At 36.4% G+C, this 26120-nt stretch overlaps 1 protein-coding gene across 2 annotated transcripts in view; it reads right to left on the reverse strand.

The window, feature by feature from the left end:
- Nucleotides 1-26120, reverse strand: part of snu (ABC-type transporter snustorr) — a 350310-nt gene that overhangs the window by 70630 nt on the left and 253560 nt on the right. For both annotated transcript variants that reach the window (XM_089255064.1, XM_089255065.1), the window contains exon 10: nucleotides 3765-3838. In XM_089255064.1, coding sequence (XP_089111190.1) covers nucleotides 3765-3838 — 74 coding nt within the window. The remainder of the gene's footprint in view (nucleotides 1-3764; nucleotides 3839-26120) is intronic.

The following is a 26120-nucleotide window of genomic DNA, read 5'->3' on the forward strand; positions in this document are numbered from 1 at the left end:
GAACTGGGAAGTACGAGTAGGGCGACCATACGTCATGTATTTTCCGGGACATCATTGAATTTACACGTAATTTTCGCCATGCCGACTTTTTTGTAAAAATGTTCCGGTTTTTTAACGTATTCTCAATGAAGCCAATTTATAACGCCAATGATAATAACGACTATAAATAAGAAAATTCATCTCACATATTTGTCATTTTATCATAATTTTTTAGCATTCAGTAAAAGAGTTTGCAAAGATGTCACAGTTTTTATTTGGCAAACCACTCAAAGATATAACAAGATTTTTCGATTTCATCGATAACTGCTTCCATTATGATAGCTCTTGTCTATGGATTTTGAAATATGTAATACGAAACAAACACAATTCTTTTTTCGTTCTTAATTCCACGAATTTTCGTTCCTTATTTCGAATATCCTCCCTCCTTCATCAAGGGGTTTTTTTCAAGCATTTTTTTTCAAGGGGAACAAGAACAAAAAACCGTATGGAAATCTGCGTCAGTGAATAAAAGACGCGGACTCAGTATTACTAAAGTGCGCCATTATCCCGTACGTTACAACTGTTAGAACGGTTGCACGCTGACATAAATTTGCAAGGCTGCAGTCCACGCCTTTTATTCACTGTGACGCAGATTTGTGTACTGTTCCTTCTTCTTCTCCAGATTACATTTGCATGCATGGTGTTTTTTTCCCCCAGATAAATTTCAAGAGGAATGCCGTTTTAATGTTAGCGGAGCGGTCGTTCCAAAACGCGCTAGCGTGTTTTCGTTTCATGTTAGACAATACATTCTTTGATAACAATTGTTTGTATTGGTGTGTACTACCACCTCTTAAAGTTTTCCCCCCATCATTTCTGAATCACCCTGTAGATTGACTTAACCCGAAAAAAGCAGCAGGGCCAGACAATCTCACTAACCGCATAATACAAGCCATTGTACGTGCCAATATTAACTATTTCAAAAATTTCTTCAGTCACTGCTTACAACTCTGTACTTTCCCCCAGCGTTCAAACCTGAAAGGTTGGTTGTTCTTTCCAAGAGGGGAATTGACGTAACCAACTCCATTCGCCCATTACGTTGACTTCCAATTTGGGAAAGGTGCACAAAAAATTTCTTATACAAACATTCTCCTACTATGTTGAGCGGAACGGCCTTCTACATCTTTTCAATTTGGTATTCGTATGGCTCGCTCAACAGATGATGCCCTTCATCATCTAATGGAACAGATTGACAATAGGAGGAAGGAACATCTACTCATACCTGTTATCTTCCTCGACATTGAGAGAGCTTTCAATTGTGTGCGTCATGAGTTAATAGCTAATAACATTCGAATTACGTCTATTCCTCTTCAGCTAAGAAAGATTTTGGAGGGCATTTTCTCAGGACGCACCATCATAAATACAGCACTAGCATCCAAAACGTTGGTTTCAGGTTGCCCCCAGGGTTCATGTAGTGGACCCGCTTTTTGGAATACTACATTCGATTCATTACTTCGACTCCAGTGGGCCCCGGGAGTCACAGCATAAGCCTTTGCCAATGACTTTCTTCTCTTGGTCCCACTGAAATTACAGCCTCTAGCGTTGACACAGATCTCCGAATTGTTACAACAAAATGATCTGCAAGTGGAACCATTCAAATCATCATTTCTCGGGCAAAACAAGAGGAAAAAGAGTCACACTGTGAAAACTAACGGGGAAGGAATTAATTTTACCGAAAAAAATCTCAAAATTTTAGGAATATCGTTCGCCAACAAGCTAATTTTTTTAGCACACTCACATTAATTACTTAGAAAAACGACCAATGCGCTGGATCATTTCAGACGATTATTGGGTGCAGGGTGGGGATACCATCGTAATCTGAAGAACACCCTCTACAGAAATGTACTGTATCGACAGATTGCCCTTGGGGGCTCCCATTTGGTTTTCTTCCCCCTCCACTCGGCGCCTGGAAAAGATGGGCGTGATTCAAAGACAAACTCTAATTTATATCACGCGAGCATATCGAACCATGGCCACCACGGTTTTACAGATTGAAACTGGTACCCCCCCCCCCCCAGGACTAGCTATAAAATCTTTTCAAATTTATGAAAATTGGAAAATTAGCAATTATACTCATTTTCACGAATTTGAACGACTAATTAATTATGATTTTAATTGACATCAGGATCGTTGTGATTAATAAACGACAAGATTTCAAAGTAATGAAAATCAGAAAATTCGCAATTTGAACGACTAATTAGTAGATTAATTAAGATTTTAATTAGCACCGGGATCATTGTGATTACTAAATGACAGGCTTTGAAATTTATGAAAATTCACAATTTTACTAATTTTCACGAATTTGAGTGACTAATTAGTTAATCAATTAAGATTTTAATTAGCACCGGAATCGTTGTGATTAATAAATGACAAGCTTTGAAATGTATGAAAATTAGAAAATTTGCATTTTTACACTTGTGCGCTTGTGCACTCGATAGCGTGCAGGAAATTAGAAAAATTCATGAAATTGAATGACTAGTTAGTTAATTAATTATGATTTTAATTAGCATCAGGATCGTTGTAATTAATAAACGACAAGCTTTCAAATTTTATGAAAATCAGGAAATTTGCAATTTCACTAATTTTCACGAATTTGAACGACTAATTAGTTAATTAATTAAGATTTTAATTAGCATCCGGATCGTTGTGATTAATAAATGACAAACTTTCAAATTTATGAAAATTAGAAAATTCACATTTTTACCAATTTTCATGAAAGTTACTAAATATCAGCTTTTATCGAAGTGTCTGGTAAAAGCCAGAAATGTATCGTATTTCGTGCTTTTACCAACTCGACTTGGTAAAACCTAAGTTTCTTCAGGCTTTTACCGTAACATATATATGCTAAGAACATAATAATTCAGAAAAGTCAAGAAATTTCAAAGCTTTTGGTCAATTCTCACTTGAGATATGGGAGCAGAAAGAGCGTGAAGGGTGGCACAGACCCTGTCTATCTTTCTAATATTAAAGAGAAATTTTTAGTTATTCAAAATTTCATACTTCAAATAGCATTGAAATTTAACTATAACAGTTTTAAATTTGACTATAACAACATATAAAGAGGTATTATCACTCTATATTTGAATTTCTGTTGGAAAATATTTTTTGCTTGAAAAATAAATTTTTGATTGTTTTGGGGGAAACTCAAATACCCCCACCATGCCTTCTCCATGTAAGCCTCTAATCCCAATATGAGGTAGGAGATGGGTAGGAGGCCAGAGCTGATAAAATTTTGCTGATGGGGAGGGGTCAAAAATAGCTAATAAGCTAATCTCCTGATGTAATACTTGAATGGCCTTCTAATACAAGTTTACACTTATGGGGTCTAAGAAAATTTTAATCATTGAGAAAACTGATGTTATCAAGTAGGGAATTAAAGATGATCAAGGAAGATTCTTAATTAAATTTTGATAACAAATTATATGAAAAGCAGACAGTATTCAATTAACACTACTGAAAAAAATGATATATATTTTTTCTTTCCCCCCCCCCCCACCATAATTGAGATACAATGCAACTCTTGATGAAATGATACTCTGTGGACCAAAAAAATAAAAAAATCAAATCACTTCAGAGGATTTATTGTTATAGCGGGAGGCAAATGGACAATATGCATTTTCAAATAAGACTTGAAAAAACATCATTGTAGAGGGATTTATTATATCGAGTATCATTGTAGTGAGGTTTCACTGTACAGAGAAAAATTACAAGAAAATATAAAAACTTACTGGTCATGTCTAAATACAATTTCACTTTAGAGCATTCGATTGTGGCATTATCAGCATCACTGCTTTCCAAAAACCTATACATACATAAATACACACATGTATTGTAACAAAATATTTGTCTTTAGTGCTGTATTATTAATTATATCAACTACTCTTGAAAATTACACAAATAGCATTTCCTTTGTAAAAACGATCATTAGAAATTAAATTGTGCATTTCTTATAGTTCTCCACAGTTTAGCAACTAGATTTGTGACCTTAACAATGTTGAAGTTTGTACATAAAACAAAAAGAACAAATTTTTCTGTTAGTTCAAGAAGTTTCCCTTTCCTTGTATAAAATTGGCACCAAGACCCTGGGTAAAATACGGGAAGAAGCGTCAATAGCGGAGCCGACTGATCTAATGTACCGTATATATTCGTGTATGAGCCGAGTTTTTTTGTGGACAAATTCGTTCCCAAAGTGGGGGGTCGGCTTATACTCGGGTCAGTTTTTGATGAGAAAATATCGACCCCAGCAATCAGTAGTCATTTTTGTGGCAGTGTTCGAGAAACCAGCATTATTGGTATGGGATATGTTCAAACCCCACAGAACTGATAATGTCAAAGCCGAGGCAAAGAAACCGAAAACATCATTGGTTGGTGGTGGCTAATGTTGATTGCACAGCCTTTAGATGTGAGCATCAACAAGCCTCTCAAAGACTATTTGAGGAATTTGTGGATCGAATGGATGAGTTCTGATAATAAAGAAACTACAAAAAGTGGTGCCTTGAAAAAACTTGACATTAGTCTCTTGTGCCAATGGGTACATGAGGCGTGGAATTCTGTTTCCACCGAAATTATCATCCGATCCTTCAAAAAGTGTTGCATTAACAATGCGATGGATGGAACAGCTGAAGATGATATCCTCTTTGAAAGTGACAAGGAAGATGAAGATAAAAACGAAGATGCCTCACCCCTATGATGATCTGATGGATTACCATGAGGTTAGAGACTTACAAGAAATAGATTAAAAAATTTGAATCGTTTTCTATTGTAAACTTCCTTGGTTTGCGCGAGATGACGTCGAGACTTCAGTAAACTATACTCAAATCGTGTGTTTACAAGACGACCAATCAGCGCCATTGAGTGAAAGAAAAAACGATCGCTCTATTAACAGAGGGCGATAAGGCTGAAGCGGAATTGTCAGCATAAACAAATTGGGTTCTACTGACAGCTGCGATCAGTGAAAACGAAGTCGACGAGTGGCATATCAAACAAGGAAATTAAAAACAATTAGAGGTTCTTCAGAGGGCATAATGAGCATTATTTTCATTTATTTTCATTATTTTCAACGACCGCGCAGACTTCCCTATGTTGAACAAAAAATTGTAAAACATCAGATACAACGGATTGACAACTTCAATTAAACTTTGAGTTGCTAACTGGAGTGCAAAAAATGTCTCTTTTGATAGCACACATGCCACCTCTTCCGGGAATACCTAGCTTTTTCTTCTCTGGAGCTTTCAAAGCAGACAATTCGTACCATCTTTTCAACCATGAATTAAATGCTATTAAGAAGGTTACATTGTTATCGTTTACTGATTTAATGGGGTATGACATCTCATCATTAGTTTGTTTTCCCTTTGAGGGATGTTTTACATTAACTATTTTCCACCACTTGGAAAAATAATCTATGAACAATTTGGTATTCATTGCATTATCATTAAAATTTTTGTACACTTCTAAAGCCACACAGTTGCTGTCATGAAACAAATCGAATGCTTCTCAATTTTCGAGTTTGGAAAAAAAAACCTTATGTGAAAGTTTCAGAGCTGTTTTTACAATTAAGCATTTCTCTTTTTCGTAAATATCCTTCAAGTCCTTTAGTTTTGCATGCAGAATTTGCTCTCCATCAGGACAAGGAAATATGAAAGTTTCTTTCATATTCTTTCATATTTCCTTGTCCTGATGGAGAGCAAATTCTGCATGCAAAACTAAAGGACTTGATGGATATTTACGAAAAAGAGAAATGCTTAATTGTAAAAACAGCTCTGAAACTTTCACATAAGGTTTTTTTTTTCCAAATTTTGGTTGGAATCCGGTGTTATAAAGAACAACTGTTTGGATTATGTCGCTCCGATTGTGTTGTACAGAAAGAAAGATGGTTCCCCCCACTTTCTTTCTTTCAAACCGAGCACAACTCAGGTCTATCACCATCTATGGGTGATTTACTACCTAGTGAGCTGTGCCGAAAGTGTAACTGTGTGTACCTAACAGTCTGAGTGCGTATGTTTGATTTTTCAGTCCTGCCATCTATATTTCAAAAGTGAGTGATGTGTTATGATTGAATGACATTTGTACTGTTTGTAGGTCTGTTGCTCTCTGTGGCGAGACTTTTTAAAGGGGAGATCGGCTCGCATTCGCGCTTTGAAGTTGGGAACCACAGAAAACCAACATCAGCCGACCACCACTGTGGTGACGGTGATAGTTCCAGACAACTTTCCGTTGCCTATTATTGATGACGTGTTGGATCACCAAGCTGAAAGCAAGGTATTTACAACTCTGGACTTGAAGAACGGTTCTTCACGTAGATGTTGACAAAAAGAGTCAGAAATATACTTCATTTGTAACTCACGAGGGTCAATATGAGTTCAGGAAAGTTCCTTTTGGGCTGTCAAATAGTCCAAGTGTGTTCCAACGGTACATCAACAGTGTATTTAGGAAGTTGCTACAGGATAATACTTTAAATATGGACAATGTGATCATTGTTCAGTAGAGCCGGGGCCTTCGCGATTTTTCCCTTCTTACCGGGCCCTCTAACAAGCATGAGAGAGCCGTGACATCACAAACGAGATCTGACCTCGCGAGACTGCAGGAAGAAAGGGGACAGCTTCACGTGCTTTGCAAGGAGCCATGTTGATGAGTTGAAGTTTTGCACGTGCTTTTCAAGTAGTTCAGGGAAATTTATTTTATCCACCTACAAAAACTCCGCTGTCAAATAGTTTTTCCATCGAACTGGTATGTAATACTTTTGTGTTATTTTCATTTTTTTAACTTGCTTATATATATATTTATTTGTATGAAAGAATTAAACTTACTTAGCTATCAAGTATATCCTTTGCATGTACGAAATAGCTCCAATCTTACATTAAAATAAAGATTCGTTTGTTGCCCCCCCCCTGAAATCAAGTAAAATTTAAACAAAAAACTCGTGAACTTAGCGTGGACCGTATATCGAAGCTGTTCCAAAATAAACATTGGTCTAAAACTCTTCAATCAAAAAATAATTATATATATATAGCCAGAATGTAAGCCTGCCCTAAATTTAACTTCTTTGATCAAATTTATAATTAATCAACCCCAGTTAAAATAATCGTGAATCGACTTTGTAAAGAATCAGGAATTTTAAGCGTACTCGTGAAGAAATCGCCAACTTCTAATAAAATTTTCCCAGCAATATTTTATTAATTGATATATAAAAGTTATGTTGATGGATATAATTTTATTTATTCTCTGTATTTATCATAGCAAAAGTTGCTTATTTTCCATCTCAATGTGTAAACCGCATTTTACATTTTTGAGGATGTTTTTCTAATCATTACGATAATTTATTCGTTTAGGCCGAAGCCCTAGAATTTTTACAGATAATTACATTACAAATAAGTAGGCCTACATAGTTTCAAGGCAATATCAGAAGAGGAAAAACCAAAAGTTTTTAACACGTATATAAAAAAATTTAACATTTTATCATTTTTTAGTGTGTTTTTACAATAATTGCAAACAGTTCCAGCTGCCTTGTTTGTGTTTGTCAAACGTACTTAAGAAGTTTATTTGTCATTTTTCAGAAATGGGGCGCAAATGTTGTGCTCCTGGATGCACTTTGAATTACGATTCACAAGACCAATACACGAGTGTCTTCACTTTCCCTTCTGATCCTGAGAGAAGGAAACTATGGACAAGAGCACTGAAGCGAGCTGACTTTTCTCCCAGTGAAACAGCAGTTTTATGTATAAAGCATTTTGAGGAACAATTCATTGTCCATGAGAACAGAGTGAAGCGTAGTGATGGAACACAGCTGGTAGTTACAAGAAAAAAAGTTACGCTTACATCAGAAGCATATTCTACGAAGTTTGAAAATGTGCAGAGTTATTTTTCGAAGGCTCTGCCTCCTCAGCGAAAGAATCCAAGTGAGCGAACTGAACGAGCCAGAGAAAGAGAGGAGCAGGAGTTTCAACTGTGGTGTACAAATGACATCATACAGATGTTCAAAGATCTCGCTTCACAATGTGTGGATAAGCTGCAACCAGACTGGATGCGAGTGATTCGTGACGAGTTTGTTGTGTTCTTCAAACTGAAAGAAACAGATTGTCCACAAATTTGTGCAAGTTTTAAAATATATAAAAATCTCAAAGTTGAAATATTTCATGGTGAAGTACCTGTGAATATGAGTTCATTCCATTGGTTGTTGGGAATGAGTCATATATGTGATAGATGGAGATGGACTGAATTCGAAAACATAGTATTTTGAATTCTTATGAAAAAAATGTAACATTTGAACAAAAGTTGTGTTTTTTGCTTGAATATATAAATGGTATTGTAAATTTAGATCAGTGTAATGACGAAGACATGCAAATTAAGTTGGAATTTATCCACCAACAGCTTATACTTTTATGTAAGAAAAAAGTTAGATATTCTGCTAATTTGATTTTGTGGGCATCCAAAATTTATTTTAGCTGTCCTTCTGCATATATCTTAATTCGAAACAACAAAGTGTTAACATTACCACATCCATCTTATTTAAGGAAGTTAACTCATTTATGTAGTCCCACATATGCCAATGTTTGACCTATTTCTCTATCTCTTTGACCTATTTAAAAAACAAAGCTGATAGTTTGAATGAAAATGAAAAATTTGTCAATGTAATGCTTGATGAGATTTATATAAATCCATCAATTTCTTACAAAGCAGGAAGTCTTGTTGGTATTTCTGAACACACCAATTCTGCTGCAACAACTATTCAAACGTTTATGATAAATTCATTGCTATCTAAATATAAAGACATAGTTGCATTATTTCCTGTTTACAAGCTCACTGCAGATCTGTTGCATATCTATACAAATCGTGTTTTGTCTATATTGAATGAATGTGGATTCACTGTGTCATCATTGATAACATAATAATAATAATAACTCAGTCAATAGAAATAAGTTTAAAATAATGTGGGTGGGGAAACAAAACCATTTATTCCCAACCCTTTCCATCCAGATAAAAAATTGTTTTTTCTGTTTGACAGTGTTCACTTGATAAAAGCTATTAGAAACAATTGGCTTAATTTAAAAAATTTGGACCAAACTTTCATATTTCCTTGTCCTGATGGAGAGCAAATTCTGCATGCAAAACTAAAGGACTTGAAGGATATTTACGAAAAAGAGAAATGCTTAATTGTAAAAACAGCTCTGAAACTTTCACATAAGGTTTTTTTTTCCAAACTCGAAAATTGAGAAGCATTCGATTTGTTTCATGACAGCAACTGTGTGGCTTTAGAAGTGTACAAAAATTTTAATGATAATGCAATGAATACCAAATTGTTCATAGATTATTTTTCCAAGTGGTGGAAAATAGTTAATGTAAAACATCCCTCAAAGGGAAAACAAACTAATGATGAGATGTCATACCCCATTAAATCAGTAAACGATAACAATGTAACCTTCTTAATAGCATTTAATTCATGGTTGAAAAGATGGTACGAATTGTCTGCTTTGAAAGCTCCAGAGAAGAAAAAGCTAGGTATTCCCGGAAGAGGTGGCATGTGTGCTATCAAAAGAGACATTTTTTGCACTCCAGTTAGCAACTCAAAGTTTAATTGAAGTTGTCAAATATGTTTTTGACACATTGGGCTGTTCATATATATTGCTGGGGAAATTTCAGACCAACAGTCTTGAAGCACGTTTTGGGCAATATCGCCACATGAGTGGATGAAAAAATTAAAATTAAACATCGATTATTGAAAGAAATTAAAAAGAAACCGTTTGATATTGAGCTGCGATATAATTTCAAGACATTTAGAAATATGTTAAACAATAAGATAAAACAAAATCAGAGATTATTGAGATAAACTTTCAGAAGTTTGAGGAACGTTTTAGTAGACTAGAGAGCATTGCCCAGATCATTCCTGGAATGCAGTCAGAGATAGCTAACTTGTCAAATGCTATGCGCTCAAACGTGAACTCATCTGGAACAAACAATTGTGAATCATTGCCAGAGACTGTTGCTACCGCTTCGTATGCCCAAATATTGACTGATACTTTGAGGGGAAAGGAAAATTTGTCAAATAACAACACGTTTCGGGCAGTCCACCCTCGCTCGAAAGTGGATGATATTAATCAAGTACCACCTGACCGTTTACAGCGATCCAACGTCGCAACTGGGACTGATCGGCGTAATGAATTCAGAGTGGGAATGTCTACGACGTCGCAGGTGCGTGTAGTGCCGACGGTTCGCAGACGCGGTTGCTGGTGAATAGATTTGCTCCAGAGACATCTATCTCGGACGTACGTTGCATACTGCAAGACACGCAACTCGAGTACGACTGCGTTAAGCTGAATACAAGGAACTCAAACAACTATGCATCTTTTGTACTAACCACTGTCGATAGTAATTGGGATTCGTTGAGTGATCCATTCCACTGGCTATCTGGTATACACATCAGAGAGTTTTTTGGTATTCCCAGATATCTTCTAGAGGATCCGGCTGGAGATTGTACTATAACGGAAGCATTGCCCGGTTAGAGGGACACCTCTAATCAACAATGACTGTACGGACAAGAGTCATCGTCAATTACTTCAACAAATGAACACGCATCCGATTCTGAATCAAGAGTTACAGGTATATTCATGAACCTCAGAAATATTGTGAATAAAATTGACGATTTGCGTTGCTGCATTCAGTCATACGAGGTCGACATTCTGTGTATAGCAGAGACATTCTGTGTATAGCAGAGACTTTGTTACATCAGTCAGTTTCGTCTTCCTTGATATGTCTACCAGAATACGATATTTTCCGATACGACAGAGAAACTACAGCGGGAGGAGGTGTATGCATTATTATTCGAAGCAGCCTGAAACCTAAGCTGGTGAACGTGCATAATGGAAATCAAGATGTTGAGATAATATCGGTGGATATAAAAAGCGGAAATAGGAAGTGCAGGCTTATTACGGCATACGTTCCACCAAATAAAGCATGTAATTTAGATCATTGGTGTGAGTTTTGGAGAGAACTAAGGCATTACTGCTCTGCACGCTTTCCGGTGATTTTGGTCGGGGATTTCAACATGCGGGGAATCGATTGGATAAACGGGAGATTCTCGTCTGAATTGGAGTCACAGTTCATGTCAATATCAGCAGAACTAGGCCTTGTTCAGTTGGTCGATTTTCCCACGAAAGGGGAAACTTCTTAGATCTTCTGTTTGCTACCGATCCTTCGGTGGTCTACGACGTATATGCACTTCCACCCTTCTGCAACAGCGATAATCCACCGCACTTGCCGATACACTTCTCATTGCATATTACAACAGGATTAGATTGCCGATCAACACTAAACTATCACAATGCAGATTATCCACGATTATCAGCTATTGTAAAAGATCTGCAGAACCAAGTACTGGCTGGAACTATCTCAGCTGCGGATGCTTTGCCAGCTCTATTTCTGCGGTCTCGTGAACATGTTCCCCGTCAAATGAGATTTAGAAAAAAAGATAAGGTTTTACGAATGCTAAACAATAGGAAATTGCATGCTTGGCATCAATATAGATCAATACCTAGTCAAACCACTAAAGAACAATACAAGGTCATGGCTACGAACTATGCAAATTACGTCCAAGAGAAAGAGTTTACATCTCCTCAACCTCTGTAAAAATCGTGATCGGAACTTTTTCCACCGAGATGTCCACAGATGTCTTCCACAGTAGACTTCGTGTATCCCGGGACATACCAACGCTAACTGTGAATGGCACCACGATAACGGAAGATTATGAGAAAGCAAACGTTTTTGCGGACATATTTTCTGGTTCATATAATTTCAGTTGTTCCGGTTACGACTATCGTTATCAAGGCCTTATGAATGATCATCCCTTCTTTCGTGACATGTTCAGCACTCAGACGATAAAAGCCATTATTGCTTCTCTTCCTGGTCGATCATCTCCGGGTCCTGACGGAATACCCAGTTGTTTCTACAAACGTCTTTCAGACCCGATATCTTCTCTGCTTAGCTCCATCTTCACATCCTTCTATGACTACGGGTCTATCCCATGCTCTTGGAAATCTGCAGTTATTAGTCCAATTTATAAGAATAAAGGCTCCAGGGCAGATCCGAATAATTATCGCCCGATATCGTTAACCGATATATCCTGCAAAATTTTCGAGAGATGCATCGTCAATCAGTTACTTCCATTTGCCGACGATATGGGCTTAATCCCCTCAGTTCAGTTTGGCTTCATTCCTGGCCACTCCTTACCAGTGCAGCAGTTGATTTGTCATGATATATGGGAGAGTGCTATAGACTCTGGACAAGAGATTGATGTAATTTACGTCGATTTCCAAAAGGCATTTGATAAAGTAGACAGATTGCTACTACTGAGGAAGCTAGCTTGCATGGGAGTTCCGGATAAAGTTGTGAGGATAATTCAAGAACTGCTGTCAGACAGAGTTCATCAGGTTCGCGTAGCCAGCGTGATGTCTAGAGAATGTCAGGTGCCAAGCGGAGTTGTCCAGGGATCGGTGTTAGGCCCGATCTTATTTACTTTGTACACTTACGATATTACTCAGGCTGTGTCACCCATCTCTCTATTGCAATTCGCTGATGACGTGAAGTTATTCTCTCCAGTGGAAAACACTAGGGGCTTAAGAATTGCATGCCAACAACTTTTCCAGTGGAGTTGTCAGTATAAGCTACCTATTTCATCATCAAAAAGTGGATCAATGCATTTAGGTAGACGCACCGATCCTGAATATTACCAACTAGGTAATGAAACGTTACAGCAATTGGATACATGCGTGGATTTAGGTATTGCAATGAGCCGTATTCTGGATTTCACTGATCATTATCATGGCATAGTCTGCAAAGCTAATAGAATTTCATATATGTTACGTACGGCATACTGTAAGTGTGATGCGCATACGTTGTCATATGCTTTCTGTGTGTACGTTCGCCCGACCCTGGAGTTCTGTTTGCAAGTATGGAGCCCTTACAAAATCAAGGACATACAGCTCCTCGAAAAGCCACAGAGGTCGTTTACTAAACGAATACCTGGCATGAGCGGTCTATCTTATTGCCAGAGACTTCAATTTCTGGGTTTACACTCACTGGAATGGCATAGAATCGCTGCAGATCTGAAGATGTGCTACAAACTAGTCCACCAAATTGTTTATCTACCATTGAGAGAGTCTTTCTTTGAGATCATAGACAGGCGAGTTAACCTACGTAGGCATCGCTTCCAAATAAGAATACCAGTGGCTAGAAGGGATTGCTTTTTCCACGGATATAGATGCCGTGTGGCAAGAATATGGAACAGCCTTCCATCAGAACTTGTATGTGCCTCCTACGCAAGATTTGCTTCCACTATTGGGGATTTCGACCTGGCTCCGTATGCGAAGTGCTTCCCGTACTGACTATTACTATAATTTTTTTTTTCTTCCAGTATAAGTGCATTTCATGCCTTCTGGGGTTATTATTGTAAATAAAAAATAAGAATGACTATTATACTGCAGCATTTATTCAAGCAAACAGTGATTCAAAATCTCAATGGAATTTAATTAACAAATTAATTGGTGAGGATAAATTAAGCAGCATTGACACGGTTTTTACTGAAACAACTGGTGAAATAACGAATCCAATTGATATTGCTTTTAGTTTTAATGACTTTTTTTCTAATTTTTTGTAACAATGATCTTCCTAATAATTGTAATTCATTAAATTGTTCAAATTTAAATTTTTTTGAGAAATCCTCTTTTATATACCCTACGGATAGTCATGAAGTATTGAGTATAATAAATTCTTTACACTCCAAAAAATCGTCAGGACTTGACAAAATTAATTCCATAACATTGAAGTGCATTGCACCATATGTAAGTGATGTCTTATTGTTTATTTTTAATTTAAGTTTTATCACTGGCAAATTTCCAGAGTGCCTGAAACTTGCAACTGTTTCTCCAATACACAAGAAAGGGGACAAAAAAGAATGTTAATAATTACAGACCGATTTCTTTACTATCTGTCTTCTCAAAGGTCATAGAAAAAATAATTAAATTTCTTGACAGCATTAATTTTTTTAGTGAGAACCATTGGATTCAGAAAGGCAAAAAGTACAGAGGACGCTCTTGTTAATTTTGTTTCAAATGTGTATATAGCAGATAACAATAATTGTAAAGTTGCGTCATTATTTTTAGATATCAGCAAAGCTTTTGATACCGTGAATCATAGTAATCTTCTAACCACACTAGAGTATGCAGGAATTCGGGGTTTGCCACTTAAATTTTTCAAAACATATCTTACTAACAGAGTTGAAAGTGTGAAAGTGAATTCCGTTTTGAGTTCTAAAAGACAAATTACATCTGGTGTACCTCAAGGATCAGTACTTGGACCTATTTTATTCCTAATATATATATAAATGACCTGTGTAACTTTAATTTGAAAGGAAAAATCACTGCTTTTGCTGATGATTTAGCTCTTTGTTACTCTGAAAGCTCTTCAATCAACTTGAGGAATAACATGCAAAATGATCTTAACTCAATAAATATCTGATTTAGAAATAATAATTTAAAATTTAATACAGATAAAACTAAATATATGTTATTTGGTTCTGGTACTTTCGATGATTTTGGTGTACTAAAATATCATAGTATGACAGATGGCTGTATCTCGGATTGTATGTGCACAGTTGTAAATAGAGTTAACACCTTTAAGTATTTAGGGATTTTTTTAGATTCAAAACTATCCTGGAAAACACATATCAATTGTTTGAGTATAGAATTAAATTGGAACATTAGGAAATTTAATTTTATCAGGAATAAATGTTCCCAATCTATTTTAAAACATCTTTATTTTGCGTTAGTAGAATCTAGATTGAGTTACGGCATTACATGTTGGGGTGGGACATACTTCAGCAATCTTTCTTCACTTTTTGTCACACAGAAGTCTTTCATCCGTATCATTCCGAGTAAAAATAGACTCACACATACACTTCCACTTTTCAATCAATTAAAGCTACTCCCTCTGCAACATCTGTACGTTTATAAAAGTTTAAAAATGTTTTATAAAAGAAGTGGCCATCTCAATCTGAAATTACATAAGTCTGGAATGCAATTTAGACGTCATACTATACAGGTACCAAGGTCAAATAAAACTCGTTTCCAAAAATTTTTCCTTTATTTAGCTCCCAAAATATTTAATTTACTTCCTCAGTTAATAAAAGAACAATCTTCATGTACATCTTTTTTTATCAATTTAAAATCTTGGTTGTTAACTCAAGAAGGTTTAAATTATCTGTTTGATATTGTAATTTAATCTTCTTTTATCTTGCATACGCTGCTAAATGCCAAATTTTTTTGTTTATCAATTCCATTCCTGTTGCCACTTATTTCTTGGTGTTATATGTATGTGTGTTTTTTTCTTTCTTTTTTTGTCTCATTATTTATGCCGACAGATATGTATCAGATATTGTTTTGTGGGCTCACAAGCTTGCTTAGCCCCTAAATGTTTTGTAACTGTGTTTAAAAATCTTAAATAAAGGAAATTTGAATTTGATGAAATTTCAGAAGATACAATGTCCGTTCTAATTTATATTGCTGGTTACATAGCCTTCAAAGTGTCACATAATTTAAAATGTGAGCAGTGCATATCTGTTTTAATTAAAGAAAAAACTCTTGAGTTGCAATGTGCCGATGAAGTCTTTAAATATTTATTGTTGACTGACAGAGGCCAACTTAAATGGCCACAGAAATTACTAATAAATGTCGTGGTAGCATCTTTCCAATTGTTTCAAAAGCTTATTGGTAAAAATTATGAATATGCATTTTTGAATTTTTCTAAACAAAAAAATCTACTGATTCAACTAACAGAAAAAATGGAAATATTGGGGATCAATTTTGCTACACAATGCAGTTGTGCTAGTACTCTTTATAGTGTTATTAAAAAGTGATTGTGTGTAATTACAAATACTCTTATGAATAACTACACAAAAACCAAAAATGACAACAGACAAGCTAACAAACAGAGCAAAAGAAAATTATCTATGCTTGACAATTTATGAAATGTGTTATTTGTCATATAATGACCATGTTCTAAATATTGATAATACTGGTTAACCAAAAATTGTTTATTGAATATACTAAATTTCTTTTTGAAATGAATTTTGACTGCTCTCAGGGCTATGTTGTCACCGAGATCGTGCAGTGTCTGTTTATGTAAATTTTTTTTTATGCTTGTAGTTTTGTGTTTAAATTTATTTCCCTTTATTTTGTTAAAAATTTATTTTGAATGATGCATTTATATGAATCTTTGAATTACAGATTTAATTGGTCAGTTATTAGTAGGAACTGAATTTTGAAAAATTGGTTTAAGTGGTTTTTGAAATTGAACCTCAAATTTATAACTCATTGCACAATTTAAAAAAATTGAAAATTCTAAAAATTAAATGAACATCTTGACAAAGGTGGAAATTAGCAAATATTAAATATTTGCTTTGTTTTACTTTTCTTTTTTTGACAGGTTTTTACAAATTATTAAAAATTGTGATTTGAATGTTTGATGTGTACTTGGCATTTTCCCCTTCCGAACAGAGCGAAGTGAAAGGACAGTCAGATCCCTTGTGTGACGTCACACACCCTTGGCGGTAAGAAGGGAAAAATCACGAAAACCCTGGTAGAGCCTAGCTTCTGTTGTATGCACGTATTATAGTTTGTGTTTTCTCCCTCTCTACAACGCCCACGTACGTATGTGTCCGTGCGATAAGGTAGTGTTTTTGTGTCTCTCTTTATTATCGATCCACACACGAGCTATCGAGTCGACAGGACACACATTCGATCCATACAATAGTTCCCTCTCGTGACAAAGAAGACAGCCTGTGCAAGATAAAAGATGTCCTCAAAACTGCTTCAGAGTATGGCCTGGAACTGAACATGAAATGTTACGAACTATGGACGATAGATGGCGCAATTCTTTATCGCAGTCTTCTGTTGGCAATGGGAGTTGATGCCGGTTTCGGTCAAGCGCACTGATGCACGATTGGTGGAGAACTGGCGGAGGGCGTGTAGAGAAAATTCCAGACAGTCCGTACGGTGGCGCCGCCAAATTGGAAACTGTAAAATAGAATTTGGTAGAACATTCTATTTCTCGAAGTTTCTGCCAGTGTTATAAATAGTCTGGCGCTCACGAGATGGCAGGCTCGACGAGATTTTAGATTCCTGAATAGAGAGAGACTGGATGAAAAGTCGGTTGTGATTTAACTTTGCAAGAAAGTTGTTAGCTCTCTGATTAGGTTGTAAATACGTGTCAATTTCTGTTCTGTAAATAAATCTGTGTTTGTCCGTCGAACCGCTACTTGTTTTGCAATCTCGAAGTCTTGTGAAAAATTATCCGGAACAGTATGTACTTGTGTAAAAGGGTCAATCTAATAAACGTGTCCGTGCGAGAAGGTGGTGTTGTTGTGTCTCTCTTTATTATCGATCCACACACGAGCAATCAACAGGACATTCGGTCCATACAATAATTCCCTCTCGTGACAAAGAAGATGGCCTGTGCAAGCTAAAAGATGTCCTCAAAACTGCTTCAGAGTATGGCCTGGAACTGAACATGAAAAAGTGCAGATTTCTGGAAAGAAAAGTCGAATTTTTAGGCCATGTAGTTGAAGACGGTACTCTTTGACCAGATGCGGTCCGAAATTTTCCCAGACCAAGAAGCATCAAACAGGTTCAAAGCATTTTGGGTCTAATAGGATATTTCCGTACATTTATTAGTGGATATTCCATTGAGTGATATGCTGAGAAAATGCCAAAACTTTACTTTCAGCAAAGAACAGGAAAAGGTTTTTTCTAGACTAAAAGACATTCTTTCGGAAGATCCTGTGCTTCTAATTTACAAACAAGATGTAAGACAGAGCTTCACACAGACGCAAGCAAGTATGGTTACGGAGCGATTTTACTCCAGGAAGCAGATGACGGAAAATTCCATCCTGTGTATTATATGAGCAAAAAGACAACATTAGCTGAAGAAAAGCTCAGCAACTACGAATTTGAAGTTTTAGCCCTTGGAGGCTTTCAGAAAGTTTCGAATCTGTCTTTTGGCGGGAAGTTTACAATCGTCTGTTCAGCTTTCCAATAGACGATGGGGGGTAAAAGATCTGATTCCAAGAATAGCCAGATGGGCACATTTTCTACAGCATTTTGAGTACCTACACTATTTGAGAGATAGGGCATAGATCCTGCGAACGGATGAAGCATGTTGACGCACTTAGCCGAAGTACAGTTTTAATGGTGTCTACGAGGTCTTGTGACAACCTAACCTTCAAAATAGCTGCTGCCCAAGAGAAAGATAAGCACCTGATACTAATAAAATCATTAATCGATCAAGGACATACGAATGAATATTTTGTGAAATGGACGTCTGTATAAATATGAGAACGGAAGAGAATTGCTGATTGTACCGCAGCCAATGCAGATGGAAGTAGTGAAGGAAATCCATAACAGAGGTAATTTCGCAGCAACAAAAACAGAAGAAATGTTGAGGCAGGAATTTTATGTTCCAGAAGCTAAAAAAAATTGTAGAAAATGTCATCTCTAATTGTCTTCCATGCATTTTATATAACAAGAAGCGTGGTAAGGGTTATACCAAAAAAAAATGTTCCGTTGAGTACCTGCCTGCATCACGTCGATTTTATTTGTCCATTGCCATCGACCAACAAGAGTTATCAGCATATTTTTAGTGGTAGATGCATTCACCAAGTTCACTTGGTTTTACCCAGTCAAATCAACAACAGCTGAAGACGCTATAGATAAGCGTATGCTAAAGCAGAATCCTTCCGAAGTCTATCAAGAATAATCTCAGACAGTGGGTCTGCTTTTATATCTAAGGATTTTGAGGACTACTGCACGAAGGAAGGTATTGAGCATGTGAAGATCACAACAGGAATTCCACGAGGAAACTGTCAGGTGGAACGGATGCATGGGGGTTCTGATACCTGTTCTGGCCAAATTGTCCATCGAAGACCCATCAAAATGGTACAGATTTTTATCTGATGCGCAGAGAATCATCAATAGCACCCCATCAAAACGCACAAGGCATACTCCATTCGAATTGTTGACGGGAGTCAGAATGAAAAATAAAGAAGACTTACGCATCAAAAGCTGCTCTGGAGGAGGAATTTCTCAACGACATGATTCAAGATCGTGATTGCATGCGAGAAGTATAAAAAAATATTGCCAAGATGCAACTGGAAAATTCAAAACAGCACAACAAAAAGAGAAAAGAAGCACATCAGTACAAGATAGGTGACTTGGTCGCCATACAAAGAACTCAGTTTGGGGTAGGTCTAAAGGTGGATACACACTACAATGACGTGACGTGTAACCAAGTGACGTCAGATGGTGCGGGATCATATCAGACATTATACGGCGTGCACAGTGGTGTGATGCATTAAGACCGAAACACACTACGATGTCGAATTTGTGAAATCTTATTCGTGGAAATTCTGTGACGTGGAATTTCTACATCACAGAATTTCCACGAATCTGAATTCACAACGTCTCTGACATGACGTGCAACTTTATGGCGTAAGGCGTTTGTGCCTTCCAAGCGTGGCCCATCTCGGTTATTCTGCCGGCTGCATTCTTCAATCTGTGCTCTTCCGCCGAGAATCGTACTTTGGCCGCCATTTTGTACTCTAAAAAATGGGGGAAACAGAGAAATTTTAAACACACTCAAAGATGAATTTTGTCTATTTCTTTGGGGGGGGGGGGGAAGCTGATTTCAGTCCTTGTTTCTGTCGATTTAATGGTTTTTATTGATCATTATATTGCAATGTTTCTCAACCTTTAATAACACCGACCTCTTGTGTTGAAGATCAATTTCGAGATGCAAGCCCCAATAAAATTCAAAATCATAGACGCTGGAAGGTGGGGACTGTAGCTATACGAGACCTCCTCAAATAAATTTTATGAGGAGGCTGAACCCCCCTTCCCCAATAATTAATTAATGTACAATGCAATGAAGCATTTCGCGTATGGGTATATATATAGGAAGAAAAATGATTTTCATCTCCCCTCAATGTTTTCTACATGTCGGCACCTCTGTCCAAAATGTCAGGCCCGTTATTTGGGGGGTCAGGCGAGCCGTTGCCCCCCCCCCCCAGCTTTTGAAAATACACTAAAAATGGTATATATATACAAATATATATATAATTATAAATACATTGAGTGCATGTTCCTTGCCCCCCCCCCCCAGAAAAAGTTGAAATGACGGCCCTGCGAAATGTATTGTTTTTGATAATTTGCGTATAAAAAAAATAATTCCCTGGTGTAGTCGGGGAATTTTATAAATATGAGAAAAAATTCCAAATGAGTTATGTCTGATGAATATAGTCGGACCCCGATATAATAACAAATTTTACTATCGTACTCCAATATATTGATACAATACATGTATGCATTATTATGTATATCATATACATAATACGTTTTATCATGTTTTATCACATGGTTATTATGCATAATCTCCAGTAAAAGCTACAATTTTTTATTAGTTATTAAATTAACCAATGATGCTTGGGTACTATGCATAATCACCGGTAAAAGTGATATAAATTTAGGGCAAATTATCAAACTCACCAAGACGATTAGTAAGTACATAATAATAGTTATTATGTATAATAACCGCATATATCAAATTTACCGTAACGTAGCCTATATGTTCATTAATCTCATATTCAAATACATTTGTTAAATTTTAAAATTTCGAAGACTAAATAAATAATTTGTTTACTGACCGGAAACTTCATGTTTTTCTCCGATCTCGTCCCAAGCCTTCCTCCGCGCATTTTGATTTCTGTATTCTCAGTGGGTAGGGTCATAGAGCACAGAATTTGACCGAACGTGTTAGATCAGTTGCTCTTCCATCATCAACGCACGAGCAAAAAACAAATTAAATGAAAACACGAAAAAAAAATTAAATCAAAACGCGAACATAAAACAAAATTGATCAAAACACGAACGAAGCAAAAAAGAACGAGGGGGAAAATATGGCGTCGTCACATGGCATCGCACGACTGACGAAAATCTGAACGACTTGATTTTTTGTGACACGTAATAAGGCGTGTTACGTCAGATTTCATCATTCGACACATTCCCACATCGCGTCAGCACAGTGTGAACGTAACTACAGAAGGCTCATAGGTGAAATTTATATCGCACACATTTCTACGTGGTCCCACGTCACGTCAGAGTAGTGTGCAAGGATTTTTGCGTGTTATGTCAGATTACATCATCACAGACTTTACCACGTTGCGTCAGCGCAGTGTGAACGTACCTACAGAAGACTCATTGGTGGAACTTTATAACTTTATATTCGAATTAAGATTTAATATGGAATATATAGGATTATATGCTTGATTTCCGCTTGTATACGTAGATTTGTGATCTCGCAATGATTTTATACTTAGATTATGATTTTATAGTTGTTATGATTGTAATGTATATTTTGTAATGTATGCTTTTTTATGAATAAATTGCCAGAGGTATCCAGTCCGTGTGGACAATGAGCCGATATTGCCATATGGCGATGTGGCCTGGGTATCTTTCGGTTTGACGGTGGAACTTTATATCACATGCATTAACGTGTGGTAACACGCCACGTTAGTGTAGTGTGTATCCGCCTTAAAGCTTGGACCTAAATTTTTTGGTCCTTACCTTGTCACATCTGTAAAGTCAAACGACCGGTATAACGTGAGAAAAGTTGGACACAATGAAGGTACAGAGTGCACAACTACACCTCTGCGGATCACATGAGGCCCTGGTCAAAAAATCAGAGGACACTTAGCTGATGTTAATTTTTTTTTGTGTTTTAAACCAGATCTTCCGGGACGGAAGATTTGCAGGATGACCGATTGTTGATTTCTGAAATTCTGAGGGCTTGGACCATGGGTCTACCTCAAAGGTAGGGCTTACAGAGATCCAGTTGTCTAAGCCACTCGACTCATTATTGGCACCATAGAAAATGTCCTGAAGACAGGCCCATAATATAGTGGGGTGGGGTCAGGGGCCGCTTATTTTCTTCTATTCATTAAGCTGCTAAGGAGCATACCTGCACTAACAAGAAAATAAATTCTTTATTGTTTCCCCTTTCTCCCGGAGCCATACCGTGTGACGTCAGCATATGAATTGATTTCAAGACACTTGGAATGAAAGATCTTTGGTTAAAAAGTTGTTGTTTTATAGAAAAGCCGGTCGCGAATGAACGAGCAGGAAAGGCAAACTACAACAAAAATCCCCCCCTCTACTGTCATTCTTTATTATTTTTCCGTGTTCCTCAAATGAGGATAGTTTTTTCTCTTTACAGGACTTGAATTTTCAGGTCATAAAGATCAAGTAGCTTCAAAGACGCAGAGATGGAAGGAAACTACATATCTGGCGGTGGATCTTCCCAAAATTCCGGAGTCATCGAGGTTCTTGGAGCTGTAAGTGATCAATCATCTCAAGGTGAAAGTTGAGAAATTCAGGAAAAAGAGCACGCAGAAATTCATCATGTATGCCGCAAATGGGGACATCACAGTTCTGGGTGCGTGGTGCTAGAAAGATGTGTCAAGTTTTTCAACAACACCCATCTAGATCCTAGCCACAGTGTACGAACTGCTTGCTGTTTCATACACCAATTTACAGAAATTGTCAATATTCTCCATACAGTAAAGAGTTCAAAAAAGCTGAGCAAGAGGCCAAGTCCTTCCAAGGGCCCTCTACTAGGCCGAAAGAGAGTATTCAGAAAAAGACGTTCAGAACCCCAACTGACGTGGAAAAAAATCCGAGTAAGGAGCCCAAAGAAAATCATTTCTCCATATTGTTCTCCAGACACAAATGTGGAAAGTGGAGTGTCGACAAACTTGCCACAGTAATCCAGCCCTTAATCATGACCGTGGATCGTTTGATTAGAGTCCCGGATTTGTTAAAATCCTCTTCTCTTTGTCATTGCTGTGAAATAAACACATTATTGTGAACAATGGCACCACAGTACTCTTATGAGTACTGCTGTAAACAGAAGGGATTATTTCCCATTAATAATAGTTTTTTTTTGCTTTTTTTTTCAACTCAAAATAATATTTCTTAATCTTCAAGAAAACCAAAATCACTCCCATTATCATTTCCCAATACAATTTAGTTGTCATCATTTTAATTAATTTATTTTATCCATGTATCAATATTAATATTCTCTTCAAAAACATATATATGTGGTTATAATACTGTATTATTATCTATTTACATCTTATTTACATTTGAACAAACTCTCGTCAGTGACCATACCTTATCTCTCATCATCATTCCTTTTTTTTTTTAGAAAAGAAAGCCCAAGTCATCTATTAGAAACATTCATGTCAAAAGGAATCTTATCAGGGCCTATTTACAATATTTACAAAATTATATTACTAAGATACATTTTAGATGCATTATATTACAATTCAGAATTTTAATTTTGATATTTATCAAAATTCTTTACGATATTGTGTAGCCAAAAGATTTTTTGGTCTAGAATGTTTAAGAAATTCTCTTTCGTTATATTGTGAAATAGTTTGCAAATGTACAATATTAGTCTTCAATTTTATCAAAGAAATTTAAGGCAATTTTTTTTGCATATGCATAAATAGATTCAATATCCAATTCAGTATGTAAATCAAGAATTCTAAAATATTTGGGTGCATCAATCAATTTTTTTAAGATTTTATTTAATTAATTTTTTAATTATTTTTGCATTACAGTCCTCACAGGTTGGTGTTTCCCCCCCCTTTTCTTACAAACGATGAGCAGCAAAGCCACTTGAAAGGTCTTTATGCAGCTTTGATGATCAGTTGCTCGATTGAACATAGAAAAAAATCTTGTTTATGAAAAAAACCCTATAGTTTTGGACCAGTGAGGAAACTTCTGCTCTGATGTCATGGCAAACTTGAAGTGTTACGGCAGCATTTATTCCTTTTGACCAAAATTTTGACCATGTCAACACGAACACATTTGACGAGCAAAAACAGTCCCAGCCTCTGTACGGGATGGACGTGTGCTAAAACGCTCCGATATCTAAGCTATTTGGACTATCATTTTTAATAGTCATCATAAAATCACAGTTCAGATAATTTTTGAAACACAATCCATACTCAGTCAGATAAAATTAATGTAACTTAAAAAATGTCTTATGATAGAAATCACTTCAACTGCTACTTTCATGACATAATTCTGGACCCCCAGAACTGGAGATAGTCAACGCTGGAAAAGCTATGCTGGACCAAAGGAGCCAAGGCAGACAACATTGTCGAGGCAGCTGATCAGCTAATCCAAGCAGCTGAACAAAACTTTCAGGCTTTCTACAAACTACTGAAAGCCAGGAACAGCAAATTCAAGCTTTTCTCAGCGACCACATCCTGGACAAGTTAATATGGTTGACGAAAGAAATTCCGGACACGAAAAGCAGCCGGACCCAGACAATCTCAGGACGGGAAGAAGCTCCATGAGGAACGGAGCCGGATAGCCAATGAAAGCCCCGCCCCATTGACTTCTAACACTAGCGGCTAAAAATCTGACATTCCCTGGTGAACTTGGCCAATCACAGAGGAGCGGGAGTGAGTTACTCTCGAACCGGTCATTACTTCGTGTACAATACTTCGGAAACTGTCATGACTTCGGAAACTGTTCGGAACTTACAATGCGCAAGCGCGTTCTCGTAATTTTGTAATATTCTGCGCTTTTTTCTTATTTTTTCCCATCAATATTTTCTACATAGTTCTCTTTTTTTCATCAATTTCCTGTTGGTTTGGGTTCATGTATTTGAGGTTAATTGATTTTTCTTTTAGAATTATTTTTCCTACATTGTGTATAATTCTGTTTTTATTTTTCCTGCATTAAATACATTTTCCTGTTATTATTTTTTTTACATTACGTATATTTTTTTTATTTTTCCTACATTAAAAGTATATTTTCCTGTAATTTTTCCTACATTGTGCATTTTCCTGTAATTACTTTTCCTATATTACATGTACCTTTCTGTTCTTATTTTTCCTGCATATTAAGTACATTTTCTTGTAATTATATTTTCTACAGTAAGTATACTTTCCTGCAAAGAAGGATAAAAAATCTCAAAATCCTCTTCTTGAGAAAATTCTACGTACACCTATGCTTTCCTGTAATTAACTGTATGTTTAATTTCTGTCAACCCCTTTTAAATATGAATCAATAGAATTAAAGAAATCTTTGGGATGAAATAAAATAGCATTTACAATGTCTAAGTCTCTTTGCGCATGATGTTTCCATGATTTATTCAATGTGGAAAAAAAAAGGAACCAAAAAAAAAAAAAATAATAAATAAAGCTGTCTAAATTCATTAACATTTGAGCACTTTCAAAGTGGTTTACTACAATTTCTGCTTGTATCGCTGAACTTTTGTGACAAGCTTTTGAATTTAGAAAACTAATCATTTCCACAACCCTTAAGGTTTTTCTTGACTTGGTACACACTGTGGATACAACACATCCTCAGACCAATATTTTGGGATTAGCTCATGATTAGTGGTAAGTTATTAAAAGTTGTTTTAGCCCCACTGTTTGTGATGGTCAGCTCAAGTTGGTTTTTCAATTTTAAGGTGCAAATCTAAGCCAAACTCCCATTTAACCCTTTAAGTGGTTTTTGAAATTTTCCTGATCAGCATTCGAAATTGCCACATTTGGAATTGCAAAACCTTGCCATTATGTGTGTGGTTTTCTATGAAGAGAACCCTTTTTGTATTATTTATATATTGAGCATATATTTCTCTTTTTTTTCTCGCTTCTTCTTCTTATCTAACCTAGAACAATAGCTAACTCTGCCCACTAACAGTTGATTGGTTGGAGGGGAATGGAAAACATTTTATTGTAAAAACAGTTTCACTGCATTTTAATAGAAGACAAAATATTTCGGGGTGACAGAAATAAAGCAGATCAGGTTTCACAAGATATCTCAGGATTGCCACTGAAAGGGTAAAAAAGGTCTCTTTGGGCAGAGCAACACGGTCTATAATATTAAAAATTTAATTCATGATCATGTTTATTTTTAATATTGTAGAATCGTGTCTGCAATGTCTTATTGATGGCCTTATCCGCTCAG

This window comes from Pholcus phalangioides, unplaced genomic scaffold (genome assembly GCF_987345545.1).
Source record: "Pholcus phalangioides strain wild (caught in Gottingen) unplaced genomic scaffold, Ppha-v1.0 ptg000042l_1, whole genome shotgun sequence".
NCBI lineage: Eukaryota > Metazoa > Arthropoda > Arachnida > Araneae > Pholcidae > Pholcus > Pholcus phalangioides.